The following is a 15662-nucleotide window of genomic DNA, read 5'->3' on the forward strand; positions in this document are numbered from 1 at the left end:
CCCCTTTAATCTTGGTCTATTGACTTTAAAACTTTTGCATAGTTTACATATTAAAGCTTATGTTCAGATCGGTTTAAAGGGAACCACTTATGATATAAACATCAATGGTATTTGGTATGCAGTTATATTAGTTAGAAGTGGCATGCATTTCTTATTTCCATGGAGATTATTTGGTGCTGCTCTTTCAGTCATGGTTCATTGACTTTGAATGTTTGCATAGTTTGCATGTTTAAGTTTTGGCATTTTGAATTCAACATTTGCATTATACTATCAAAATGATGTCATGATGAAACATTGTTTGTGTCATCATTTAACTGATTTAAGTTAGTTTCCTGCTTGAAATTTTATCACCAAAGTTGTTAGAATTGGTAAGAGCTGTTAGAAATGATCCTTTTGAAAGGAGTGGATGTGTTTTCATGTAATTTGTAATAAATTTTAATGATTTTTAGTTAATCTGTATACATTGTAATTATATATAAGATTGAAATGTATGATTTATAGAAAGAGGGCTACATGTGCTAGATATTACCCTGAGTGTTTAGATTGTATCTATTTCAGATTGACACTGTATGATCTAGAGACAGAGGGTCACATCATGATAGATATTACCCTGAGTGCTTAGATTGTATCTATTTCAGATTGACACTGTATGATCTAGAGACAGAGGGTCACATCATGATAGATATTACCCTGAGTGCTTAGATTGTATCTATTTCAGATTGACACTGTATGATCTGGAGACAGAGGGTAACATCATGATAGATATGACCCTGAGTGTTTGTTTAGATGCTGATGTTTCTGTACCATGTTATCATTCTGTACATATCTTCAAAGATCATAAACTGCCAAAATCTGCATGTGAATGGAAAAGTGATTTCCCAGTTCCAGGTAATTCATACAAATAAGAACAGCTTAAATCTGAGGAATATTACATTAATTAGTATTATTTTACCAGCACACTATTTTTAACAGGTAGTATGGTAGAGAATAAAGTTTTAAGATCGTATGAATTTCAGGAGGTTTGTTGTTTACATCATTGGGATGTAAACCCAACAATACAACAAAACAAGACAAGAAAAACATCTAGATGTCACACTCCACTCCCTTATATTTTGTATGTGTAGCCTTTCAAACTACCGTGGGGTTTTATCCAATACAATTTGCGAACACAGTTTTGTTTGGCATATGAACTGCCTTTCAACATGTACAAGTATACTGAATTGACCTGAACATTATTGCGAACCCAATGAAAGTTTTCCACAGTGCCATCTCTATCTTGACCAGGTATTTAAACTTTTGCAAGTTCACCTGTCCTATTGAATAAATACAATAGCTATTGTTCTCTGTGTAGTTTATTCTCTGGGACCTTTAAATTTCTTCTAAGAGAAATCTATCATTCATTGATTAAATTACCTGAGTAAAAAAAAATTCTTATATATATACAAAAATACTTTTTTTATACTCATTATTTGTGTGTGATGATGTATTTATTCAATATTAATAGTATATTTTCATTCAGTTTAATATAAACATTGATGCAATCATAAAAAGTGGATTTCTAACAAAAGTTTTATCAATGTTCCTATTGGAAATTTGATTTTTTTTTGTTTAGTTATAGAATACAGTTAAGATCTTAATTTGAAACATCATTGTTTTCAAGTTCTTATTCATGTCAAACTATTTTTTTTTAAAAGGAACAATGTTGAAAGTTTTGTCAGAAATCAACATTTTATGATTGAATCAATGTTTATATTAAACTGAATGAAAATATATTATTAATATTGAATAGCTACATTATCACACGCAGTTAATGAGTATAAAAAAAAGTATTTTTGTCTGTATATAAGATCATTTTTTTACTCAGGTAATTTAATCAATGAATGATAGATTTCTCTTAGAAGAAATTTAAAGGTCCCAGAGAATAAACTACACAGAGAACAATAGCTCTTGTATTTATTCAATAGGACAGGTGAACTTGCAAAAGTTTAAATACCTGGTCAAGATAGAGATGGCACTGTGGAAAACTTTCATTGGGTTCGCAATAAAAGTAATAGACAACAAAGTTTTTTGTCTCTACTAATGTCTAGATACATTATTATGCTAAAATATGAGGGGGCAGAATACTCAGCTCGTTAACTGAACATGCATTTGTTTGCACCTGTCCTAAGTCAGGAATCTGATGTTCAGTAGTTGTCGTTTGTTGATGTGGTTCATAAGTGTTTCTCATTTCTCGTTTTTTATATAGATTAGACCGTTGGTTTTCCGTTTGAATGGTTTTACACTAGTAATTTGGGGCCCTTTATAGCTTACTGTTCGGTGTGAGCCAAGGCTCCGTGTTGAAGACCGTACTGTGACCTATAATGGTTTACTTTTATAAATTTTGACTTGGATGGAGAGTTGTCTCATTGGCACTCATACCACATCTTCTTATATCTATGGCCATTTTAAGGAAGCCACATGAGTGGCCATGCCTTAAACCATCGTTCGCCTTGAAAATTAAATGGTGCAGAAAAATAAGATCTTTCATAAATTCTCAGTAAACTACTTAATTTTAATACAGAAGAGAAATGAATGTGGACAATATTTGTATTTACCTGTAAACATGCAAACTGATTTTTGGTGGAAGAAGACTTCAAGTCTTCTGAAAGCCTTTACTGCCGGCTGTAAAATCATTGAACCGTCACCAGGACGTATGCCGTATCCCTTTCTGTGCTTTACAATTTCATAGCAACTTCCGTGCCATATCTTGACACCGATGTTTACACATTGAATCATTTAATTTATTAGTTAGGCTTGAAAAACAATCACTATCGTTAGTGTTATAATTTCTCATGTTTTAATATATTAATATCAACCCTATTATTTATGTAAATTATTAGATTTCATCTCATCTTACATGAACATTATTTGTTTACTTGTTACCAGATGTCTTTAAAGTAGAGTTTGTAGTACGCATGCGTGAATTTGGTATCGGGTCGGTTCGCCCTGATTACATGTTCGCCCTTGGTCCGTTCGCCCTGAGTTCGTCCCCATAGAGTACGTTCACCCTGAGTTACTTCTCCTTACTTTTATCATGGAAGTATTATATTGACTGCTTTTATCAAGGACGTTTTATACGTCATTGCAATTATTAAAAAATAATAATATTATGGGTATTAAAGTTTAATAAACTTATTCAGATATTTATATGGTATAAATTCTCGAAATTCATGAACACACATGAAAAAAAATTAATTAAAAGTTGATGGCTTGTTTTGGAGCATTAATAGGTCATGATAATAATTTTCACTGATTGTTGTAATAATTGTCTTTGGTAGATTAATAATTGGAATTATCGGAATAAAACAACTGGATTATTCGGGTTAATTTAAATCACGTTGGTTACGTATCTGCGCATGTGCACAAATGAGAAATTTAATTGTGCATCTGAAAGTTTCAAAATAATGATAAACAGAATTGTCATATCATACAATCCATCTCGAGTTAAAGCCAAGTATATACGTGGAGAGTACGACTTCAAATCAATGATGCTTGAAAAAATACACGGATTTAATTGTTCCGTCTGCGTTCAGATCTTTTATGCAATCAATTAAGTCATATTCCAGTTTTAGACAACATGTGTTTTTTTAAAACGAAAGTTAGAATATCTAAGTATGTTATTGCGATAATAAAGAGTCAAGCGCACACGTGAATCTGCTTGTGTTTTACACATCAAACGATGCACCGTCTGTTGACAGAAATATCAATGTACAAACTAATGTCTGTTGACGGATTCCATTTCGAAAGTACGTAGTTTTCATGTCATTCATTGTTGGAATGTCTCCAATGATTGCCTTTATTGCCTTAATACGTTTCAAAGTTTTAGAAGTGATAAAAACGGGATTTAACAACTGAATAGTCCAGCTCTTTACCGTTATTCGTCATTAAGGTACACACAAAAATGACACACTATTGAGGCTCGAGTACGGAACCAGTAATTCGTTGCTGTCAATAGTTTTATTTTTATGAAAAATTTCAGAAAAGGGCTGTGTGACTCCTGACGGAAAATGCCATTCCTATCCTCATACTTTTGTGTAAAAATATTAGATGAAAAACAAATATGATATATGGGTCAAACACGTTAAATGAACGGGTTTGAAATGCTAAAAGAGTCAAGCGCACACGTGATTCTGTCAACTGACGGTGCATCGTTTGATGTGTAAAACACCAGCAGATTCACGTGTGCGCTTGACTCTACATTATCGCAATAACATAGCAAGGTCATCACCTGACATGACCGGTCAATCCTCGGCCTGACACATATCTGCATTGGATATATGTAGAATTTTTCAATATTTGTTTATAATGAAAAACCCTTATTTAAGCAAACTTGACTAAAATCTTGGTGGTCAGTTTTTTTTAAAGATAACTATCTGCCTTTGACAGAAAACTTTCAAGTGAAACCAAATCAATTACTGTTATAATTGCTTGGCGAAATTGCTTTCAAGTTGACCATGCTGAGACGAATGTATGGAATTTAGTTATAGAAAATTTAATTTGAATCAACAGTATTTGCAGATTTTTATGTTAAGTATAGTGAGTTTTGGTTGAGTTATGAGTATTTTTATTTTTGGAAGAAAAATATACGTAGAAAGCAATAATGGGACAAAGCAGGCTGGGTTGGTGTGGGCTGATTTTATGGTAATTCAAGTTACTTTTTATGCATCTTCTTCCACCTCAGAGCAATCAGCTCTTTGATAATGTTGTATATTTAATATGTTGCATATCCTGTATGGCTCCTGTACATCTCAAATGATATTTTTTACCTTACAGGATTTGACCTTGAATCATGGCTTTCTAGCAACAGTTTAGCAGTGAACATGGACCTATTACCACAGTGGTCTGTTGAATATTTATTGCAGGAGTGGGGAATTAGAAAATTTGTCACAGACCAAACTTGTTCAGAAATTTTCACAGATTTTGATATTGACAACACAGCAGGTAAAACTGTAATTTTATGATATCCTGATTGTTTCAAGTTTTTTTCTTTTATACATCAATTAAAATTTGTTTATGAAATCTTGAAACTTTCATGACACTCACATTAGAATAGGACATTGCATTGTGGTTAGGTAACGCAGAGCTATACTTTCAAGTAGAGTGATATAATGTTTTTGACCTATCTGTCAGCCAAACAGTTAATTCTGCTTTTCCTATGATAACTGCAGAACCATACTTTGGATTGGAATCCGATTAGGATATATGGTCATTCTTATATCTTTATATAATCAGAGGAAGATCCCTATTAAATGTTAGTGAAGTTCATAGTTATCAAAGATTGTCATGTGCAATAGAAGGATTTTCAGGTGATGACTAAAACTTGACTTTGGATTAGATGGATTGATGAATTGTTTGATCGCTGTTTAACGTCCAGTGGCAAATAAAATGCATATTTAGAACGAGAACATAATAGTGTGATATAAATATAAGCCCTGCTTTGTACTAGAATGACACACCGAGCTAGATATTTAACATGCTAGTTCACAAGGTAACAGTCTACAGGAAGATATGTCACCCTACCCCGACGCATTATTTTGACTCCAAGCTGACCAGTCTTTGCTCCTTCTCCTTAATACCTCATGCTTTGCAGAGAAGCAGCAAATATGGACTTTAAAGTCTTTGGTTTGGCACAGCCGGGGTTTAGACCCACAACCTCCTGCACTCGAGACCACTGAGGTGGTGACTTTGGATTGGAATCCGACTTGTTATGATCTTACGATTTCAAAGGCTTTATTTAGTGATTTTGTCATTATTTGATTTTTTTATGAACAATGCATTCATTATCTTTGATTAAATTATCTACCTAGATAAGAGATAAAGACCAGTTATAATACTGTTTATTATTTTTGAAATACACCTTGAAATTGAGAAAAGTTGCTATATTTTATTGCCAGAAATCGTTCCTACTGTTGTCCTCTACACCTTAGTTCATTTTCATTACCAAAACATTTCCTTGAGATAATGTTTTTTGTAGGTTGTAGTTTGGTTTTGCCAGTTTTACCAAGCTGGATGATTTGTTCTGTGACTTCGACATGTGATGGTGTGATATGTTGTATTACTTTGCCAAAGATAAATAAAACTATACCAGTAGCATTACAGATAGAGGATTGTAGAAATACAATGCATTTACAAATTGGAAAGCTTCAAACAAAAAGGAAACTAACGGATCTGGATTATGGTAGTATTTTTTAGATAATATAAATTACTTTCTGTATGTGAAAAAGATCAGTGATATATAGGTTTTTAGCACTGTTCATGGTTCACTAAACATGGACATAGGACAGTGTGAGCAGTCATGGTGCCCTATAGAAACAAATTCTTATTTTATAATCCTTTCATTTCTTTTTATGTTTAGTCCCCTATTGTTAAAGGCGAGAGAGACCATAGTTTTCCATTTGCTCTTTTCATTGGTCTGAAAAATTTTCTGCACTTTTTTCTTTAATGCCTGAATAAATTGATTAGATATTTGGTATATAGTCCTATCTACAAGAAATTACTGATAAATTTCGAATTTTGTCTGTAGAGGATTTTTTTCAGAAAGTTTTTGACCATCAACATAGAAAATTGCCAGAAAGAGAAAAAGCTTGGTTCCTTAGTGGTTGAGTTTACATGAAAATATCTGCATCTCTGGATATATATTCTTACCTGATTAAGGATAAGATGGAAATTCATTGCTCACACTATCAGTAACGATTTTTTTCTCAATAGGAATTAAAAATTCATTAGACCTTATCCATTATTCCTGCGGGTATTGTATCTGCATTATCCTTAGAATGTTTGTTTAGTTAAAATGTTTCCATACTGGTAAAAAGACAAGTAATATGGAGGAGAATTAATGCACGTGTTAGATGTTTCCATAGAAATATCTGCATCATAGATTGTCAATAATACTGTGCACAGATCAAGCATGTATTGTTAAACAGCTCCTTCTGCAGAGTTTGTAGCTCGTCAGTAATACTGCGCACAGATTATACATGTAATGTTAAACACCTCCTTCTGCAGAGTTTGTAGCACATGATATATTTTACTTATTATAGAACTGTGTTCTTTTTCAGGAAACAATGAAACTTTCTCACTTTCTGGGATAGTAAATATGATGTAAGTACTTCAGTTAAAATTGGTGTTTGACATAGTTATGACTCATATGTTTTTCTGCAGTAGCAGATGTTTCATTTCTTTATACTAAGTTTACAGTTTGATTTCATTCAACCTTTTGTGTATAAAAGCAAACTCAACCCATATTCCACAAAAATTTCAAAATTATTTCAATAAAAAAGAATAGAAAATCTGCAAAAATGAGAAGTTAGTCTCAGGTACTTTATACTAGATATCCAGAGGTACCAGGTACTCTTTACAGATAATTTTATGTTATAGAAATACAAAACAGTTTATTACATGAGAGTTCACACAATGATTTGTATACATATTATTTTAAAGGATTTATTGGGACATTACATTTAATCTTAAAAAAATACAATAGGTCACAAAAACATCTTAGAAGAATTTTGAAGATGTTAAAACGGTCTGTCACTGATTAATAAATTTGAAAATGAAACACATATGTTATCACAGTTATTTAAGGTTATGATATCCCCTAATCGTACACCATATGCAACTTGCATACTGGTATTGTGCCCTAAAATGTCAAAAAGGTTTTTTGTCTCGCCTGCGACGAAAGTCGTGAAAAACGAGACATAGGGATTGCTTTTCCGGCGAAGGCGATGATGAATGAAGATGCATTACTATCAGTACATATCAGTTTGACAACAATTTTGAGTCCCTGCCCCCTAGGCCATGGTCCAGTGACTTTGATTTAATTAGCCATTCAATGTTAAGTTTTCTGCTTAAGTTAGTTTGATAGGAACTACTTGCGATAGATCAATGATATTTTCTATTAAGTTGCATTACTATCAGTACATATCAGTTTGACGACTATTTTGAGGCCCTGCCCCCTAGGTCATGGTCCAGTGACTTTCAATCAATTAGCAATTTCAATGTTAAGTTTTATGATTAAGTTAGTTTGATAGGAACTACTTACAATGGACAATATTTTCTATAAAGTTACATTGCTGTTTGTACATCTCAGTTTGTCAACCATTTTGAGGCCCTACCCACTAGATGGTGCAGTGACGTGAATTAATTACAATGTTGCTGTCCATCAGATTGTCTTTTTCTGAATTTTATGCCGACAGGCGAGACATATCTCTGTGTCAACAGTTTATTTCGAATAATATTTTAATATTTATATGAAAGTTACATTTTTATGCTTTGATTTATAGGTATACTGTACAAAAATTAAAAGATGATCACCAATATATAGCAGATTTGAGTCTGTCTGTCTGTTATACTGATAAAATCCCATGTGATTATGAAGTCTCATTGCTGACCAGTAACATTATCAGCTTTGGATCATGTGAAATATCTGCAGGTTTCTTAAATCCTGGTAAGTAAACTTTTTGCTTCAGCATGGTGTAACTATTTTGAGAACTGGTCATCTTATGTTTTATCTTATATAATACATTTTATTTATTGAGTGACCTGATTATTTTAGATCTAGACTTATGTTGTCTCTTTGACACATTCCCCATTTCCATTCTCAATTTTATTATGCACCATTATAATGTTTGTAATGCAAGAAATCAGAAAAAGATAATGTGGATTGAAAGATCTACTATTAAGATTGTTTGTGTCCTTGGTCCATAAAATTAAATTTGCTTGTTTTGTGAACCATTAATTCTTATAAGCTATTATATAATCAAATTATTAAAAAAAACTAAGGTTCAAACTGATTTGACACAATTAAAAATCCTTTTAAAGATAGTAATAATATGGCTGCACTGTGTTTTCAGATTTCTCACTGACTAACTGGTTTAGTGACAGAGGTTTGACAGTTAACTGTAAAAACTGATGGCATTGTGATTTGAGATTTCTTAATGAGTAACTAGTTCAATGACAGAGGTTTGACTGTAAACTGGGTTATAACTGATGGCATTGTATTTTTTAGATTTCTTTATGACTAACTGGTTGTATGACAGAGTTTTGACTGTCAACTGGGTTATAACTGATGGCATTGTATTTTTAGATTTCTTAATGACTTAATTGGTTCAATGACAGAGGTTTGACTGTAAACTCGGTTATAACTGATGGCATTGTATTTTTAGATTTCTTTATGACCTAACTGGTTCTATGACAGAGGTCTGACTGTAAACATGGTTGTAAAAAATGAAAACAACACGTTAAATAATTTTATGTGTCTGAAGAGCTTTTCTGGGTTTATCTTCATCAGGAACGCTCAAAGCCGAATATTTGAAAGCAGAGGATGTATAAGAACCGAAACAGTTGTAACTGATGGCATTGTATTTTCAGTTTCTCACTGACTAAATGGTTGAGTGATAGAGGTTTGACTGTAAACTCGGTTGTAACTGATAGCATTGTATTTTTAGATTTCTCACTGACGAAATGGTTGAGTGATAGAGGTTTGACTGTAAACTCGGTTGTAACTGATAGCAATGTATTTTTAGATTTCTCACTGACTAAATGGTTGAGTGATAGAGGTTTGACTGTAAACTCGGTTGTAACTGATGGCATTGTATTTTCAGATTTCTCACTGACTAACTGGTTGAGTGATAAAGGCTTGACTGTAAACTCAGTTATAACAGATGTAACATCAGACAGATTGATTACAGAGCTTGGTTTGTCAGACTATGTTGGATATTCTGATAGTTGTAGTCTTACAGGTTCACCTTACAAAGATGCAATAAATGGTTGGAATAATGGTAAATAGAAATTAGCAATTGTTCACATATAGGTACAAGAAAATTCCTTACCCTTTTTTTGTAAACTGGAGATTGAATAAACAATGCCAATGCTTCAAGTGATAAAAACAAATGTTACTATTTGATTGTTCAGAATCTACTAATTTTAATTTATTGCAAGTTCTAAATGGTAACTATTGAATTATTAATTATCACTATTTTTTTAAATATTTTTTCAGAATGTTCTAGTGTGACCACCTTACCAACTTTATCAGGAGATATTGCATGTCATATGTCATCATGTTCACAGTTCTCCTGCTGTGTGTTTAATGACGTTCTCCATCGATCGTTGAAATCATCCATACATCTGGATACCTGCTCTTACATGCTCAAGGTGTCTATAGAAGATTTGCATTACGAGTTCCAAATGCTTAACTATCAGTGGGGTAAGAGATATATAGAGTACTGAAGGAATTTTGTACTGCTTCATGACATCCACCATGTGTAAACAATGTAAGAAATTAGACAATCAGAAATAAATATTATCTGAATCTTGAAAGCTTTAGCAAATTTAATAGGAATAAAGTATTCCGAAATTAGAGTTGAATTTTTATGAATTACTTCTGAGTAGTTCTTAATGTGTTATGGTTAATAGTTCATGTTAATTAGATATGAATATACTCTGATTGTTCTTGAACAACACATGTACTGACTCAGAAATTTAAATGTTGCTAGCAAACCAGGAAAGATTTACACGTGAAAAGTTTGGTATTTATACATGTAGAAATACATCTCCAGTTAACCTCTTAACCAAATGACTTTAATTGCATCACCATCATGAAGATATTTGATTAGATTCAATATGAAACAATTATTTTCTTTACAGGAAAAATACAGAATGTAAGACTTCATGGTGTGTTTTCCTTCAGGTAAAATGTTAAAAATGCATTGGAACTTTAAAAAAACTATCATATGACAAAAATGCCTTTGAATCAAAAGTAAATTAGTGGATGTACATGACATTGTGACAAGTATTATATGAAATAACGGAAATCAATCATATATCAAACAGCAGTGCTTTTATTGCTGTTCTTCATACTGACAGTTTCTGGGAAGTTTTATACATCTCATTCTTTTTTCTTTATAATGCAACTCTGTCCCCCCTTTCCGGGTATATTTAAAAGGAGAAGCCTTGACTTGATTTGAACAGAATTATTAGGAATTACTGCCTTAGGATGAGCGTAAAGAAATATTATAATGGTCCAACATGTTAAATTTGCTGTGAGGAGGTTTTTACTCACAGTCCTAGTTTAATTTTTACTTTTTTTGTCAATATAAAAATTAGAAGATGTGGTACGATTGTCAAAAAGACAACTCTCCACCTTCTTAAGGACAAACAATATTAACCTTTACCTAAAAAGAACTTTTACAAGAGAATACATATGATATCCACTGACATCATAGATTCTCAAATGTATTATGAGAAGACCCTTTAAGAATAAAAAAAGAAACCAGGAGGTACTTGCCTCATTGTGTATGAAGCTTGAAATGTTCAAGTAAAAAATAAAAAGAACAATTATTAAGTGTTCAAAATATTTCATTGAAGATCTACGTTCTATTTTGAAAGGAGAATTAAACAAGAGTTCTCCACTTTTATTTCAGTTTTACCATCTACAACATCCCATCTGAAAGTAAATTCTCAGTTGATGCTGAGATAAAACTATGTTTTGAGGCAAACAACAATACATGTCTTAAAGAATACTCTATATTAAATAATGTTCAGCTGAAGTATGAGGTTTGCAGAATCAATCAAACTCAACCTGTTGGTGGTAAGTGCTTAATGAAGTTTAATCAAGTCTACTTTCATAATGTTTTTAATAATTGATTTAAATTTAAGCATTTAATTCATTAAAAAATTAAATGGAAACTTTAGAAATAGGGTAACTTCCACACTCCTTTCGCTTATATGTATATATATACCTTCTGCCTAATGTTCACAACACTCCTATATAAGTGTACTGGAAAACTTAACTGAATATATGTGAATCAGAGACATAAGTTGAAATGTGTAAGTTTTTCAACAAAGTGTTGAATAGATTTTTAAATGTTTGATATAAATGGGAGATAATCTCAGTCATTCTGTGAAGGAACAATTAAAAAGTATTGAATTGGCTGTAATAATATCTCCCTTCCATATCATTGATTAGATAGTTACCAGTTGAGGATCAAGGATTTTGCCCACTAGTAAGACAGTGTTAGGAGGGGGACTTGCAATAAGTCTATGCATTAATCATATATGTAGTTCCATAAGTGGGGGCCTCTTATATCCAAAGATCTAAATATAGTTCCCAATTGCTAATTTAAATGAATGAAGTTGAAAAAGTAGTCATCCCATTGACATTCTGAAAGGTAAAAACCTTTAGTCTTAGCACATAATGTGTGAAAAAAATCACTGTATTTTTGCTTTCAGGTCTAGCATTTGATTTCTGGAAACAATCTTATTGTACCTCATACACAGGAGACTTTCTGAATGGTAGGTACATCCATTATTTAGATACAATTATGTTGGTAAAATTATATATATATGTAAACTTGCAGGTTTTTGGCTTGATTGGAAGTCTTAAAACAGTATATATAAAAATAAAATGATGTTGTATGATTGGCAATGCAACAACCTTCCACCAGAGACCAAATGATTTAGAAGTAACGGTAAGCAAGTAAAAGTCACAAACTTAACAATATAATGACATTGTATACCTCCATTTTCATTAATTCAAACAATGCATCTTATGTTACTTTCAAATATCTACGCGGAGAGTACGACTTCAACTCAATGATGCTTGACAAAAATACACGGATTTAGTTGTTCCGTCTGTGTTCATATCTTAAATGTAATCAAGTCATATTACGGTTTTAAAAAACATGCGTTTTTTAAAACGAAAGTTAGAATATTTCAGTATGTTATTGCGATAATAAAGAGTCAAAAGCACACGTAAATCTGCTGGTGCTTTACTCTTCAAACGATGCACCGTCAGTTGACAGAAATATTTTTGTACAAACTAATGTCAGTTGACGGAATCCATATCGAAAGTACATAGTTTTCATGTCAATCATTGTCTGAATGTCCCCAATGATTACTTTTATTGCCTTACGTTTCAAAGTTTAAAGTGATCTAACACAGGATTTAACATATAAATAGTCCAGCTTTTTACCGTTATTCATCATGAAGGTACCCCCATTACAACCCTCGAGTACGGAACTAATAATTCGTTGCTGTCAATCATTCATGAAACATTTAAAAAAATGACCGTTTGACGCCTGACGGAAAAGGGCATTCCTACCCTTGTACTATTGTGAACAACAGCAAATCAATGATTCACGATTTTGGCCAAGCACATACAGAAAATGAACAGGTTTGACAAGTGTCAACAAGTGCTCAAAACCCAATCCCTGACCAGGACAAATCTGCATTGGATATATTTAGCATTTTTCAATATATGTTTATAATAAGAAAAACAAGTAACTGTACACAACTATAACAATTCCTGATTAACTGATTGATGTTGGTATTAAACCCTACTTTAAGCACACTTGACTTAAATCATGGTGGCCAGTTTTTTTTATACGAAGGAAGTCAGAATACCCAAAGTGAACTATCTACCATTGACAGAAAAACTTTCAAGTGAAACCTAATCAATTACTAATACACCTTATCGCTAATCCCGCTTGACCCGAGAATCTGTCCCGCTCGAACTTTTGACGTCATACAACAATCACTTTTCCATTGTGGCGTCAGACATTTTGTATTATGACGTCAAAATTTTACGGGAACCTGTGTGATGTCCAGTAATGGCGGACAAATAGCGATAAGGTGTATTGCTTGCATCAAGTTGACCATGCTGAGGCGAATGTATGGAATTATGGAAAATTTGATTTGAATCAACAGTATTTGTAGATTTTTATGTTTAGTATAGTCAGTTTTGGTTGAGACATGAGTATTATTAAAGAATATTATTTTTGGAAGAAAAAAATACGTCGAAAGCAATAATGGGACAGAGCAGGCTGGGTTGGTGTGGGCTGCTTTCATTGTAATTCAAGTTACCTTTTATGCACCTTCTTCCACCTCAGAGCTATCAGCTCTTTGATTGGGTTTCTCTTAGTAAAAGCATGGACTTTGCAATGACTTTTTGTGAGCTTTCCTTGCAGGACTTCTAATTTTATATTACATAATGATTTGTATGATCTTTACTATTATTTTGCATCAGGTTGTAGTAGTGTACCGTCACCAATATCTTTCCTATTTGGATGTCACTTGAGCAGTGATTGCCAAGGGATTGAGTGTTGTGTCTGATCTTTACTTTATCTTCCATCAGGTTGTAGTAGTGTACCGTCACCAATATCTTTCCTATTTGGATGTCACTTGAGCAGTGATTGCCAAGGGATTGAGTGTTGTGTCTGATCTTTACTTTATCTTCCATCAGGTTGTAGTAGTGTACCGTCACCAATATCTTCCCTGTCTGGATGTCACTTGAGTAGTGATTGCCAAGGGATCGAGTGTTGTGTCTGATCATTACTTTATCTTCCATCAGGTTGTAGTAGTGTACCGTCACCAATATCTTCCCTATTTGGATGTCACTTGAGCAGTGATTGCCAAGGGATTGAGTGTTGTGTCTGATCTTTACTTTATCTTCCATCAGGTTGTAGAAGTGTACCGTCACCAATATCTTCCCTATTTGGATGTCACTTGAGTAGTGATTGCCAAGGGATCGAGTGTTGTGTCTGATCATTACTTTATCTTCCATGAGGTTGTAGTAGTGTACCGTCACCAATATCTTCCCTATTTGGATGTCACTTGAGCAGTGATTGCCAAGGGATTGAGTGTTGTGTCTGATCTTTACTTTATCTTCCATCAGGTTGTAGTAGTGTACCGTCACCAATATCTTCCCTATTTGGATGTCACTTGAGCAGTGATTGCCAAGGGATTGAGTGTTGTGTCTGATCTTTACTTTATCTTTCATCAGGTTGTAGCAGTGTACCGTCACCAATATCTTCCCTGTCTGGATGTCACTTGAGCAGTGATTGCCAAGGGATCGAGTGTTGTGTAGGCACAAACTTCATCTCAGGCTCCAGGAATGTAAAAACCATGCTGAAAATTTCACAGTGTGATGTGATGGATGGGAACATAGAGCGAAAGACCTGGACAAAAAGTGGACTTGATTCTTTAACAGGTATTTATATATCAAGGAAATGTTTTAATGGTAAAGACATGACTATATGAGCAAGAAACAAGTTTTTAAAAAGTTTGATATTGACAGCTGCTGCTTTAAAGAAAAAATCTCTTTCAAATTTCTGGACATAAAAATTGAAAGAGTATAAAATATTTTTAAGAAGTCAAAGTATCTAAATTTGTAATTAAAAATATTCTATTCTTCAGGATCTTCTGTATCGGAGAAAGTAAATGATGTATTTGATTTAATGGTTGATGTCATAGAATCCTCATCATCCTTGTACAAGGTCACTTTGTCCTTGAAGACTTGTTATATAAAGGACATTGGCTGTCAGACCTTAACTCTAGCAGAGGAAGTAACCTTAATCAGACCTACATGTACTAGTGGTAAGAGGAGAAGGAGGAGGAGGAGTGTGGATGGGTAAGATTGGTTTTTATCACAATGTTTAACCATATTGAAAATATCTTACAGACATATAAGGAGTGTTTCCATATTCTTCATCCATCTCGTGATAAATTCATGTCCATATAACATGTTTTTATGCCCCTGCCATAGCGGAGGGGTTATTAAGGTTTACTTTGTCTGTCTGTCCGTCCATATGTACGTCCCAAATTGGTTTCTGTTCTCTAACTTTAGTTTG

The 15662-nt window shown here is 33.1% G+C and overlaps 1 protein-coding gene across 1 annotated transcript in view; it reads left to right on the top strand.

Annotated features, from left to right (window-relative positions):
• The window catches only part of LOC127731090 (uncharacterized), a 117839-nt gene that overhangs the window by 16195 nt on the left and 85982 nt on the right, over nt 1-15662 (top strand). The window contains exons 13-24 of the mRNA XM_052239950.1: nt 719-888; nt 4813-4980; nt 6014-6217; nt 7095-7137; nt 8319-8482; nt 9639-9815; nt 10034-10240; nt 10681-10723; nt 11457-11623; nt 12265-12327; nt 14816-15022; nt 15229-15442. Coding sequence (XP_052095910.1) covers nt 719-888; nt 4813-4980; nt 6014-6217; nt 7095-7137; nt 8319-8482; nt 9639-9815; nt 10034-10240; nt 10681-10723; nt 11457-11623; nt 12265-12327; nt 14816-15022; nt 15229-15442 — 1827 coding nt within the window. The remainder of the gene's footprint in view (nt 1-718; nt 889-4812; nt 4981-6013; nt 6218-7094; nt 7138-8318; nt 8483-9638; nt 9816-10033; nt 10241-10680; nt 10724-11456; nt 11624-12264; nt 12328-14815; nt 15023-15228; nt 15443-15662) is intronic.

Source organism: Mytilus californianus, unplaced genomic scaffold (assembly GCF_021869535.1).
Source record: "Mytilus californianus isolate M0D057914Y unplaced genomic scaffold, xbMytCali1.0.p SCAF_2, whole genome shotgun sequence".
Taxonomy (NCBI): domain Eukaryota; kingdom Metazoa; phylum Mollusca; class Bivalvia; order Mytilida; family Mytilidae; genus Mytilus; species Mytilus californianus.